Source organism: Cheilinus undulatus, linkage group 18 (assembly GCF_018320785.1).
Source record: "Cheilinus undulatus linkage group 18, ASM1832078v1, whole genome shotgun sequence".
Taxonomy (NCBI): domain Eukaryota; kingdom Metazoa; phylum Chordata; class Actinopteri; order Labriformes; family Labridae; genus Cheilinus; species Cheilinus undulatus.
Genome location: NC_054882.1, coordinates 39,348,761 through 39,362,283, shown reverse-complemented (window position 1 = coordinate 39,362,283; position 13,523 = coordinate 39,348,761). Strand labels below are relative to the sequence as shown.

General features: G+C 40.7%; 2 protein-coding genes across 2 annotated transcripts; one reads left to right on the top strand and one right to left on the bottom strand.

The window, feature by feature from the left end:
• Window positions 1-5,290: 5,290 nt before the first annotated feature.
• On the bottom strand, window positions 5,291-6,391 carry LOC121525979 (T-cell-specific guanine nucleotide triphosphate-binding protein 2-like). Its single transcript, XM_041812228.1, has 2 exons — window positions 6,348-6,391; window positions 5,291-5,914 (listed from the first exon to the last, which is right to left on the bottom strand). The coding sequence occupies exons 1-2, from the start codon at window positions 6,381-6,383 to the stop codon at window positions 5,291-5,293; spliced, it is 660 nt and encodes a 219-aa protein (XP_041668162.1). The 5' UTR covers window positions 6,384-6,391.
• Window positions 6,392-10,497: 4,106 nt separating this feature from the next.
• On the top strand, window positions 10,498-12,834 carry LOC121526638 (interferon-inducible GTPase 5-like). Its single transcript, XM_041813303.1, has 3 exons — window positions 10,498-10,567; window positions 11,001-11,565; window positions 12,038-12,834. The coding sequence occupies exons 1-3, from the start codon at window positions 10,532-10,534 to the stop codon at window positions 12,667-12,669; spliced, it is 1,233 nt and encodes a 410-aa protein (XP_041669237.1). The 5' UTR covers window positions 10,498-10,531; the 3' UTR covers window positions 12,670-12,834.
• Window positions 12,835-13,523: the final 689 nt, after the last annotated feature.

The following is a 13,523-nucleotide window of genomic DNA, read 5'->3' as shown; positions in this document are numbered from 1 at the left end:
AAAGTCAAACCTCTAACTACTATAGCTACACGAGAACGAACCAAACCATTTTTAAAGGAAAATGTGGAGAAATGTGTGTGCGAGTAAGAGAGAGAGAGAAGATGGATGAGGTTTTAAATGGCTGATTAGAACCAGGGGAATATAGACACAGTGAAGTAAATCAACAATCAACATCCTTATCTGAGGCTTGCCCTGGCCACACACTCTGAGTGATTACAAAGTGAAGTTTTCCTCATCAGGGTTTCTTCTAGACTTTAATCCCTTACATGGCTCTGATAACAGCACTCAATGCTGAGACAATCTAAGGAAACATTTCAAAATAAAAGCCCTCTGAAAAGTAAGGAAGTAGTGAAGAGAGTGCAGGCTGTCTGAGTCAGGGCTGAGGATCTAAACTTCTATCCTCTGACTCTGACCGTTTCGCGTTCCTCAGACTAACAGCCAGGGGGAGGGGGCTGATCCTGTGTCGGCTTGTTTTGGTTTGCAGGGCCCTGATCTCTTGTTTCTCAGAGTCCACTGGAGCAGAAGAGCCTTAGATCAGATCAGTCCTTTATAACCACAGAGCTTTATTCAGGAATGAATCAATCAGGGCCAGGGCTGAACGAGTGTGACGAATTTTTATGTTTTTATCAAACACAGTCACTACATCACTCTACATGATATCAGAGCTAATGTCAGCTAGATCCAACAGAAATGGTCTCTTCAGTAGGTCAGACATAGGGTTGTTTCGATTCTGATATCAGTATCAGAAAAACAATTATATTGCCAAAAGTATTCACTCACCCATCCAAATCATTGAAATCAGGTGTTCCAATCACTTCCATGGCCACAGGTGTATAAAATCAAGCACCTAGGCATGCAGACTGTTTCTACAAACATTTGTGAAAGAATGGGTCGCTCTCAGGAGCTCAGTGAATTCCAGCGTGGTACTGTGATAGGATGCCACCTGTGCGACAAATCCAGTGGTGAAATTTCCTGGCTCCTAAATATTCCACAGTCAACTGGCAGTGGTATTATAACAAAGTGGGAGCCGTCGGGAACGACAGCAACTCAGCCACCAAGTGGTAGGCCACGTAAAATGACGGAGCGGGGTCAACGGATGCTGAGGCACATAGTGCGCAGAGGTCCCCAACTTTCTGCAGTCAATGGCTACAGACCTCCAAACTTCATGTGGCCTTCAGATTAGCTCAAAGACAGTGGTAGAGAGCTTCATGGAATGGGTTTCCATAGCCGAGCAGCTGCATCCAAGCCATACATCACCAAGTGCAATGCAGTGGTGTAAAGCACGCTGCCACTGGACTCTAGAGCAGTGGAGACGCCTTCTTTGGAGTGACCAATCGCACTTCTCCATCTGGCAATCTGATGGACGAGTCTGGGTTTGGGGGTTGCCAGGAGAACGGTACTTGTCCGACTGCATTGTGCCAAGTGTAAAGTTTGGTGGAGGGGGGATTATGGTGTGGGGTTGTTTTTCAGGAGCTGGGCTTGGCCCCTTAGTTCCAGTCAAAGGAACTCTGAATGCTTCAACATACCAAGACCTCACAAAAGCGCTTCTGGAAGAATGGTCAGAAATTCCCATAAACACACTCCTAAACCTTGTGGAAAGCCTTCCCAGAAGAGTTGAAGCTGTTATAGCTGCAAAGAGTGGACCAACGTCATATTAAACCCTACGGATTAAGAATGGGATGTCACTTAAGTTAATATTTGAGTCAAGGCAGGTGAGCCAATACTTTTGCTAATATACTGTACGTTTTATTCTGCTTAAATGAAGGTATTGGTATCAGTGAGTACATGACTTTATGCACTGATCTGATACCGTTTGTTTTATCTTTTTATTTTGCTTCATTTAGCCATGCTAACTGTTAGCGCTATAAACTAGAAATCATAAAGCCAGAAACACGTCATGCACGAGCTACTGTTTTAGAGCAGTGAAGAAGAACCAAAGGACCCACTGCAGCAGCAGAGAATGGTGTCTGTGTGACAGTTTTTCTCTAAATGTGATCGTTAAAATGCCTTCCAGACCGGTGCTGTCGGCCACGACAAGAAATAACAGTTTATCAAAAGTTAAATAACTTTTGAACCATAAATTGTTGCCTCTATCTTGTTTCTCCTCTTGAAGCTAGCCGTTGTTCCTTCACATTGACACTTATGTTCGAGAGTTGTGCAAGTGCTTTGTAGTGCATAGTTTGCAGGATCACGACAGCCAACCTCAACCCATCATTAATAAATGACTGAGTTTATTTCTGTATTTAGCATAAACATTTAAGTTCCAGGAGGAAGGATTAGTTACAAACCACTCACCATCTGAATTGACACCCAAGTGCACTACTGTACAGGACTGTGAAGGGACCGACACTGGGGAATCGTCCAGCCGCCTCCCCAACAGCTCCTGTCCAGAGAAAGAAAACAGCAGTTAGAGCACGGGTCCACAATATCAATATTCAATTACCGTGCCTCTAAAACACCTCTACATTCACACACAAACACTTAAACCCCAGAGGGATTACACAAACCAACCCCAAATATACAAAAAAAGAATGAGAAATAAATCAGTAAACTAGAAAAGCACTCGGAGAGCGCAGACCTCTGCCATTAGCCATATCTCCCAATAGTAAAGAACCCTTTAAAAAATTCCTGGATCCAGGCAGTGATCCAGATCAGTCCCAAAATCTAATCAGTTCTTCCTTATGCCATTTCTGACATTTCCTGAAAATTTAATCAAAATCCATCCATAACTTTTTGAGTTATGTTGCTAACAAAACAAACAAACCAACCCTGCTCACAGGGTTCACATAACCTCCTGGCGGAGGTAATTATTACAAAAATATTATACTTATAAGAGAAATCCTTAAGACATTTGTAGCGTTGTATTAATTTCCTGGTCTACAATGTTAAATCCAGTGCAGATGAGTTCATAATTGAGATAACTATTGATGAAGTGGAGACAAACAATGAAATGAAACGACAAAATGGCAGTAAAGCCAGGGAGCGGAGGCCAGAGATGCCCAGTCCTCCACCACGGTGCGCAGCTTGGCCAGGAAACAGAAGTTACTCATCTTAATGAAGAGAGGAGCAGCTGCAGAGCTGTAGCACGGTACTCAGAAAAGCCACAGAAAGGTGTAAATTCAGCGCCACTCACAGCCCCCCAAGATCTCACGGGTCGGATGGACACGCCAGCCCGCTTACACCAGACACTCAAAGAACGGCAACCAAGGAAGTCATGCTGACTGTGGGCACACCAGCCCCACCACACCACACCACACCAAACAATGCGTAAGTCTGTCTCCAGGAAGACGCCAGGACGCACATCCGAGGCATGGCACAGCTACACAGCTGTATGCTGAGCCACACTGTCTCGCAATCAAGGTGCCAATTAGATAATCACCTGTAACCCCATGACACTGAAGGTAAAGGGAGGAGAAACTTCATCCTGCCACACACACGTATACACCCCCTATTGACCAGACCACTGCTCTGATGATTTCTCGGTGTAGATCAGAACATCTCTGCTGTGTTATGTGGTATTTAACTCACATTCAGGTTAAAGGAATATTACATGAGCATTTTTTTCACAATCAGATTAAATTAATTCAGATCAGAGATGAAAAGCTCTCTGTACACATGGACGCTGGAAGATACAATCTGACATGTGCCGTATCGGAGCAAATACTTTCCCTGCGTAATAGTCCATCAGCCACAAACGCAGACATCATGTCTTGCTTTGGTGAGTGACTCAGTTCAATATCCCGCCTGATATAATCACTAATTATAAAAATGTGTAATGCCAAACTAATATCAACTAAATTTATTTACATATGATTTCATTTAATGTAAACCAGGAGTGCGATTATGCTCTTGGTCGCTTACATTAAGCAGGTCACCGTTTATAAAGCCTATGGCATATTTAACTCCAGCTCTCATCAAACGGTAAAAATTCCTCTCATAACGATAAAACAGATTCTTTATAACCAAACATGTAATCCTAATCTGGACACAGCCTGTCCTATGACTTGGTGCAGCGCTGAAAGGCATCCAAAATTATGCACAGAGATGCAGGGGGATTCTGAAATGCAGAAGAATGACAGTACAGCTCATATGTGCCTTAAAGTCAAGTTTTCACTCAGTAGGTGAAGGTTGTAGCTCTATGAGCAGTACGGGAGCGCAGAAGTCCAGGCCAAATCTCTGCAGGATCCTCCTCTCTCTCTGGACTCTATGCACTGATCCCAAGTCAGATTAAATAATCTCGGGGTCAGATCAGATATTGTGGGCAACAGGTGTTTTTAAAGCCATAAACAGTCATGCTAAATGTATATTTATAATGAATATTTCAGTCTTGTAAATTTAGCATCAGTGGGTTTTAAACAAGCGGCAACCTCCGGTCCTGAAAAATTACGCGAAACAAGGCGACTATAGACATGTAAGTACTCGACTTTTGTCGTTTTTGAAAACAACTCACTGCTATTCTTTGTTCTTCTTTTAACAAAGAAATGTTGTCAAGTTCTGATAAAACTGGCGCTTTAGCAGCATCCACGCTAGTCTCTTCCTCCATAACTGCACCAGCTCCTGCTGCTGCTTGTTTATGTCAGGACTCTGCCATGCCTGAAGGTACTGCCCCTCTCCGCTGATTGGTCCTGTCACTCTCTAACTGGGCCCAAACGGTTCAGATGGGAGCTTTGCAAGATGGATTCACCAGTGAAAAACAAAGAAACGGGCATATCCGTCTGCTTTGCAAGGTTAGTAAAACGTGGAGAGCTCACTGAAAATGAACAGTCTGCATTAAACCAGTTCATGATGCTGGATGGTCTCTGAGACAAATATGACAGGAGGTCTAATAAAATTGTTAAGCACTGTATATATATATATATATATATATATATACACATATATATGTTGTTTCAAGAGTGCATTTCGTCTGGTGTGTCACTAAACAACAATAATAGCTTATATGTGCTTGTATTTAGAGAAGAAACAATATCTGTGAACATCTAAGACATTCTAATGGTGTCACGGGTGGAAAAAAATCCAACATCAGCCCTCGGCAACAGTAATTGGGGAACCCTGCTTTACACCGTCAGATCGTTAAATTGCCTTTTCAACTCATCCTCACGGGAAAATATTGGATTGTATACTCACTCGTGTCTGTACTTTAAATTATCTGTATTTCTACTTTATTCTACTTAGAAATGTTCAAGTAGCAAGCTCAGCAGTACTACTGCTGTCCATATATATTTCCACTGATGATAACAATTTCATTTCTTCTCATTTCCATTTTTATCAAAACAGTAAAGTCAGTATGTCAAACCAACCCAGGTTGCAACCCGGTTCTATGATGTTCCCCTCCAAACCAATCCTCACCTTGAATGCAGTCGTTCCTTATCCTTTGGAGGGTCTGTTTTTCATCAAAGTCCCTCTGAGTTCTCTGCTCAGCCCGCATATTGTCGTCAATCTTTGTGCGAACAAAATAGAACTTCTTCCCCATCCTCTGAATCTCCGTGGCCAGCTTCACATCGTTTTCTCTGAAGCGATCAGATGAGACAATAATGAAGAAGTCAAACTTTTCAAATCCAACATGCTCCAGGTACCTGGCAGCTGGAAAATTTGTGGTACCGATGCCAGGGAGATCACTTATGGTAACATTGGGATGTTTAGGATGGGAGTAGGATGTGACCTCTGTGGTGGTTTCTACACAGCCAGTTGGAGCAGCTCTCTCATCCCTGTTGTCAATTCCTCTGAAAGCATTGACGAGGGTGGATTTACCAGAGCCCGACTCTCCAGTGATGGCGATATTTACAGGAACAACTTTCTGTTCTTCCAAATATTTCTGGATCTTTTCAACAGCTAAAGCTGCATTGTTACTTTCTAAAGCATCATTGATTTCAGATTTCAAATCAGTTAGGTCGCCCATGGTGCTTCTCAAAAACTGGAGCAAAAGAGAAGAAAACAGTAATGAAAATCACTTTGGGGAAATACATTTCATCTTACAATGATTTAATTTCACACAAAACTTACAAGAATAAAATTTGGTTGGACAAGGATCCATGTAGAAGATAAATGAAGTTATTGTGCATAAAATCAGCTATCATATCTAAATACAGTGGCCTACAGACAGAATGAAATCAGTGATCTATAAAAGCAGAAGCATGAACACACTGTAAAGTGAAGCTCTGTAGGAAAGGTAAAGAGGAGCACATTTTAGCTCTAACTGACAGAATGTCATCATCCCTAAAAGAGAGAAATCCTCATAAAAAAAAAGACTTCTTTCAATTAATATTACAAACTTGATGAATTTACTCCAGCATCTAAACAGTGATTAGCAGCAAGAATGTTTTTGCAGAATATTGGAGGATACTCACCCTGGAGGCTTGATGCTGATGATGAAGAGAGAACATCCAGTGAACTGAATGCTGCAGATAGCATGCACACTCGATGAGAGTCTGTTTTAGAGAGCATCAGAGTCCAGCCCTTTAAATATGATCCAATGAAATATAGATATGGCCAGTCATGTGGTCAGTTGTTGATCAGCTGACTTACATGAAGCCCCTGATCTACAAGAAATGCCCACAGCTGCACACTCCTGCTCCCTCTGCAGGCCAGTATCTGGAGGTGCATGGCATATATGGACAGTGACCTCATAAGATTGAAAGAGGTGTTTTTTACATGCTACACACTGGAATTCTACATTTTGGAAATCTGATTCACAGGGACTTTTATCTGCACTGCTCATCCTGTTGTGGCTGAAGCCAATCCCAGCTGTCATCAGGTGAGAGGCGGGGTTTAGTCTGGACTGGTCACCTGTCAGTCACAGAGCTGACCCTGGTCACCCATTTTCAGCCACTTTTTGACCTTTTTTTTACCAGCTGTAACTTATTTGTATTGCCACTTTAACCTATTTTTTCAGCACTTTACACCACTTAGATTTTGGCTCACTGGATGAGCAGGGTTGAGTAACTGTCCTAGACCATAGTCAGCAGCATAACCCTGAGAGGAAGATCAGGAGAGGAGGGTGGAGGTCACAAGGGTAAAATCTGAGAATGGCTTGTTTCAAGCACACATTTTCTGAAAGGTGTGGGTGGGGGGGGTTGTGGCCAGGCCAGGGGCACATATTTTTGTTAGAAAAATATCCGCACCAGCACCAGGGCACGATGACATCACAGTCAAACTTGTATAAACTATCGAATCATTTATTAGAGAATCACTTACTTTCATTTTCTATCACTTCAAACCGGAGTTATTCCACACGACCTCAAAATAGCTAATGTCATACCCATATACAAATCAGACAATCTTTATCTTATCAAAGATGAGATAAGATAAAATATAAGATAAAATATGAAATAAGATAAAATATAAGATAAAATATATGATAAGAGAAATTAATTGATAAGACGATATAAGATAAGATAAGATAAGAAACTTAATAAAAAACTTTATTGTCCCTTGGGGGAAATTTGTCATGGACATACTAAGTGCAGTGCTGCTCACAATCAATTATCTATCATGAAGAAAAAGAAAAAAAGGAAACAAACAAACAGGCAATACACAGACAGACAGTTGTCCACATTGACCCAGAATAAGAGAAGTTAAAGGTAGAATTTGGACATATCGGCTGTGAATTCTTGTGTTGAATCGAGGAATGTGCTTTTCCAAAATGTAGAACTCTAGTGTGTAGCATGTAGAAGAGACCTCTTTCAATCTTATGAGGTCACTCTGTCCTTACATACCATGCGCCTCCAAATACTGGCCTGCAGAGGGAGCAGGAGTGTGCAGCTGTGGACATTTCCTGTAAACCAGGGGCTTCATGTAAGCCAGCTGATCAACAATGACTGGTCTGTTATTATGAATATTTCATTATATTTAAAGTCCTGGACTCCGATGCACTTTAAAACAGACTCTAATGGACTGTGCATGCTGTCTACAGCATTCAGTTAAATGGATGTACGCTCTTCATCATCAGCATTAAGCCTCCAGTGTGCACTACAAATCATTTGATGCTTACCAAGATTTATAAACTTTGATTAAGAAGTGTTAGATAATTTATCTTGTTTGAAAAGTGAATTTCTTATTTTAAGTGTGTAACTTTAAAGGTGCAGTGTGTAATATTTAGCCTAGTAGCATTTAGATGAACAAACTTGGTAAAATAAAGCAAAACATTTGTAAGACGGTCTATCTAAATAAGTGTTTAGTCATCTAAATTAAAAAATAGCTATCTTGGAAAAAAACAAAAAAACAACTCAGAATAAACCTTTAATTCATACATAGGGAGGGTCCCCTCCATGGATGCCACCATCTTGGATTTTCACATGTTTCCATGGTAACATAGAGGGAAAAAGGAAAAAAGGATAAATGAAGTTATTGTATTGTTTTGTATTCACATTACAGATACACATTAAATTCAACTGGGTGCCACAGTTTCCAGCAGAGAAATGCAATCTAGAACCCACTTCTAGATGTTGATATTCAGTTTTACACACTGCACCTTTAAAGTATAATATTAAATCAAGCATGATCGTAGTAAGTAAATAACTGTTAAAACAAGCTACATTATTTCTCTCACCCACAGTCTCATCCAAAATGATCTTGTTTCAAGATTCAGCAACAAACTCAAGTTCCTTGATTTAAGAATCACACAAAAAGCATCAACAGAAAATATGATTGTCTGCTATGCCACGTTTTTCTGTTATTTGCTTAAATCACTCACCGGGTTGATCTTAGGTCCAATTTTCACTTTAAAGTGGCCTGAATTTCAAAAGAAACTTTAACTGAAAAATGTTGATGAAGAACTGAAATGGTTGAGAGATAACAGAGTATTATTATTTTTTCAACATGTTTTATTGAATTTTTGAACATTTAAGAGGAAAAACAAAGAAAAACAAACACATGACAGCAAGTAATGGAATGAGCAGGACACAAACCATATGGGATCAGACAATACAAACAAAATAAAACAAGAGATGATCAAAATACTCCTGTAAACAAGCATGATGTAAAAGTACAGGAGGTCCTACATAGACATTTTTACATCACAGTGATTGGATATTAGATGTAGTTCAGTGAATCCACAATGTAGGAAAGGCAATGAAACACAATAAAATAAAGTAACATTAAATAAGATATACAATAGAGAAACTTAAGGATTATGAAAGTCACACGAGGGACGCCAGTTTACATCACATCTCTTCTTTATTAAGTCTGTTATGCAGTCTGAAAGGTAATCAAGAAAGAGCCCCCACAGCTTGTCAAAAGACTTGTCATTTTCCTTCAACATTGAGGTTAAGTGCTCCATTGGCAAAACTTGAAGAATTCCCCCATGCCACTGATTGATAGTTGGTGGTCTAGGTTTAATCCACTGAAATAGAACACATCTTCTTGCGAAGAGAGTATGTTGGACATTTGTCAAACAGAGTTCCTCACTTGCCATGTTAAGAAGAAATAAACTAGGATTTACCTGTATTGTCTTCCTAAAAATAAGATTTAATTCCTGTAAAACCTTTTCCCCAAAGTTATACACCACAGGACAGCTCCAGATGCAATGAATGCAATGTCTTTCTTACACTTTATGCAAAGGGGGGACATCTCAGGGTAAAGGGTATTAAGGGATTGGGGTGTACGTTGCAATCTATGGAGTCTGTACTGACTTTTGTTAGCCTGTTGCATAAAAAGATTTTCCCTGTCGCGTCAGACCAGGCGTCTCTCCCAAACTCAACCCCGAGGTCCCTCTCCCATAAACTTTTAGCTTTGTTGGTGTTTAATGTCTTGAGGGCCTGTAACTTCCTATAGGCATGGGATCTTAATTTTTTTTTCAAGATTTATTTTTGGGCTTTTACATGCCCGGTGCGCCCTGGGCTTTGAATTTTTTATTGAGTATAATAATTATTATAAAGTATGATAAAAACCTAGTATATAGCTGACCGCAACTATCTGGGATGCCTGACTGGCAGAGTGATTTTGTCATTATTGTTATTTTTTTAAGCCAAATTTATTGTGGCTGCTTAAATGTACAGCTACATGCTGTCCTCTCTCTCACTGCCTCTCTTCTTAATAAAGCTCTTCTCTGTGTACATATGAAACTCTACACAGACATTTGTCAGACTTCACTGATAGAGACTCTCCATATGTCAGCTCTGTGACTGACAGGTGACCAGTCCAGACTAAACCCCGCCTCTCACCTGATGACAGCTGGGATTGGCTTCAGCCACAACAGGATGAGCAGTGCAGATAAAAGTCCCTGTGCATCAGATTTCCAAAATGTAGAATTCCAGTGTGTAGCATGTAAAAAACACCTCTTTCAATCTTATGAGGTCACTGTCCATATATGCCATGCACCTCCAGATACTGGCCTGCAGAGGGAGCAGGAGTGTGCAGCTGTGGGCATTTCTTGTAATTCAGGGGCTTCATGTAAGTCAGCTGATCAACAACTGATCACATGACTGGCCATATCTATATGTCATTGGATCATATTTAAAGGGCTGGACTCTGATGCTCTCTAAAACAGACTCTCATCGAGTGTGCATGCTGTCTGCAGCATTCAGTTCACTGGATGTTCTCTCTTCATCATCAGCATCAAGCCTCCAGGGTGAGTATCCTCCAATATTCTGCAAAAACATTCTTGCTGCTAATCACTGTTTAGATGCTGGAGTAAATTCATCAAGTTTGTAATATTAATTGAAAGAAGTCTTCTTTTTTATGAGGATTTCTCTCTTTTAGGGATGATGACATTCTGTCAGTTAGAGCTAAAATGTGCTCCTCTTTACCTTTCCTACAGAGCTTCACTTTACAGTGTGTTCATGCTTCTGCTTTTATAGATCACTGATTTCATTCTGTCTGTAGGCCACTGTATTTAGATATGATAGCTGATTTTATGCACAATAACTTCATTTATCTTCTACATGGATCCTTGTCCAACCAAATTTTATTCTTGTAAGTTTTGTGTGAAATTAAATCATTGTAAGATTAAATGTATTTCCCCAAAGTGATTTTCATTACTGTTTTCTTCTCTTTTGCTCCAGTTTTCGAGAAGCACCATGGGCGACCTAACTGATTTGAAATCTGAAATCAAAGATGCTTTAGAAAGTAACAATACAGCTTTAGCTGTTGAAAAGATCCAGAAATATTTGGAAGAACAGAAAGTTGTTCCTGTAAATATCGCCATCACTGGAGAGTCGGGCTCTGGTAAATCCACCCTCGTCAATGCTTTCAGAGGAATTGACAACAGGGATGAGAGAGCTGCTCCAACTGGCTGTGTAGAAACCACCACAGAGGTCACATCCTACTCCCATCCTAAACATCCCAATGTTACCATAAGTGATCTCCCTGGCATCGGCACCACAAATTTTCCAGCTGCCAGGTACCTGGAGCATGTTGGATTTGAAAAGTTTGACTTCTTCATTATTGTCTCATCTGATCGCTTCAGAGAAAACGATGTGAAGCTGGCCACGGAGATTCAGAGGATGGGGAAGAAGTTCTATTTTGTTCGCACAAAGATTGACGACAATATGCGGGCTGAGCAGAGAACTCAGAGGGACTTTGATGAAAAACAGACCCTCCAAAGGATAAGGAACGACTGCATTCAAGGTGAGGATTGGTTTGGAGGGGAACATCATAGAAATCAACCTAGAGGCATTAATTCACACAGTATGAAGAGCAGGGGGCTCTTACTCAAAATGATAACACAATATGAATAAAAGAGACCAATGCTGCTCAGCTCTGGACATACCTGCTGTGAACTTCTTGTTTTGAATTGAGGATTCAATTAAAAATGGCATGCCATAAAAGTACTTCCTAAACAGTAAATCAGCATTTTGGTTTTATGGATGAATTTTACCGTGAGGGTTTCTCATTAGTGGCCTCTCTTGGATCGCACAAAGCAACAAAGCATTCTGGGATGGCTTGCAGTGCAAACCAGAAAGATCCCAACAGTGTTTCTCCCTCATGACATTCATCAATGAAACCAAAACTTTTGACTCTTTAGTTAAGGCTTTTTTTTCCCCCCTTTCATGAAACGATTTAAGATGAAATTGACTTTTCCACTGGCTTTGTCACGCAGGTCTGCAGAAACTAGGAATCGAGTCCCCCAAAGTCTTCCTGGTGTCCGGCTTTGACCTTCATCTGTATGATTTCAGTTCACTGCAGCAAACTCTTGCAAGTGAGCTTCCTGCACACAAGAGAGATGCTCTGGTGTATGCCATGCCAAGTATCAGCGAGGAGATCATCAACGCAAAGAAAACAGCTTTACAGGGTCTCATACAGTACCACGCCACAGCCATCGCCCTAGTGGCAGCTATACCAGTTCCTGGGCTCTCTGTCTACACTGATCTTGCCATTCTAGTCAATATTGTTCAAGACTACAAAGTTACTTTTGGTCTTGATGATGATGCTATAAAAAATCTGGCCTTGAGTGCATCTGTGTCCTTGGATGATCTCAGAGCAGTAATGAAATCCCGACTGTCTAAAGAGGAAATAAGCACTGAGGTTATCAGGCAGTTACTCTCTCAGTCTGCTGAAAATGTTGCAGTACTGACCATTCAAGGAATCTTCAGTTTTATTCCGTTAATTGGAATGGCTGTAACAATGCCTCTTGCACATAAACACACCACCAATGCTCTTTACACCTTCCTCGACATGCTGGCAGATGATGCACAGAGGGTATTCAAAAGAGCACTGGGAGTGAAGGTCTAAGGTCAGTGGGAATTTGGCATGGTTGTGTTAGCATGCAAAGTATTAAAAAAGGTTTTTGGTATAGTGGTTAAAACACCGTACACTAATCTTGTAAAGCAGAAGCACATTTAGCCTTAGTGCTGAAGTCTATAAAGCAGTTATCCAGATATTGTATTTGCATCTAAATGAAATGAGGCTCTGAGTGATCAATAAAACCTTTTACCTCATTGGCTGAGTCTGAAGGGTCTGTCTTTAGATCTCCCACCACCTTGTTTCTCATTTCCATTCCTCTTCATCAAAGGGGTCATCAGAGGGTCTGCATCTGCAAGAGTGGAAAACACAGAAAAATCAACACAAATTTGGCTTCTCTGAGTGGACGTTTAGTTACTGATGGAATTATAAAGCATGTCACTAAGAAAAGCATCAATAAAAACATCAGTTGAGTTGTAAAATGTGTTCTCTTTCTAAGACGTTCCCATTGGTTTTAAGATCATGGATAATCAATCGGCAGCGGTTTCAGGAAACACAAACACTCTGTGTTACCCATGTCAAACAACATTATCTGTGGAAAAACACCTGAAGTCACATAACATGTCTAAATAAGTCATGCAGGCAGTTAACTCCAATCCAGTTACATCAGATGATTAAAAAAAACCCCTTTGACTGTAGTTGTAAATGCAACATTCAAGAGTCACTGAGCTCCTATTAGTGAGGGCCACAGGCCTGCTGTTTAGGCCCTCCAGGATTATGACGGCTCACTGACAAGTGCAAAGATATTCAGTGTGTTCCCTTCATGGTAGGTAAGAACTCAAAGTGAAGACAAAAGATTAAAACCCTAAAAATATTGGACCCCTATGAAGGTAAACTTGGGGACA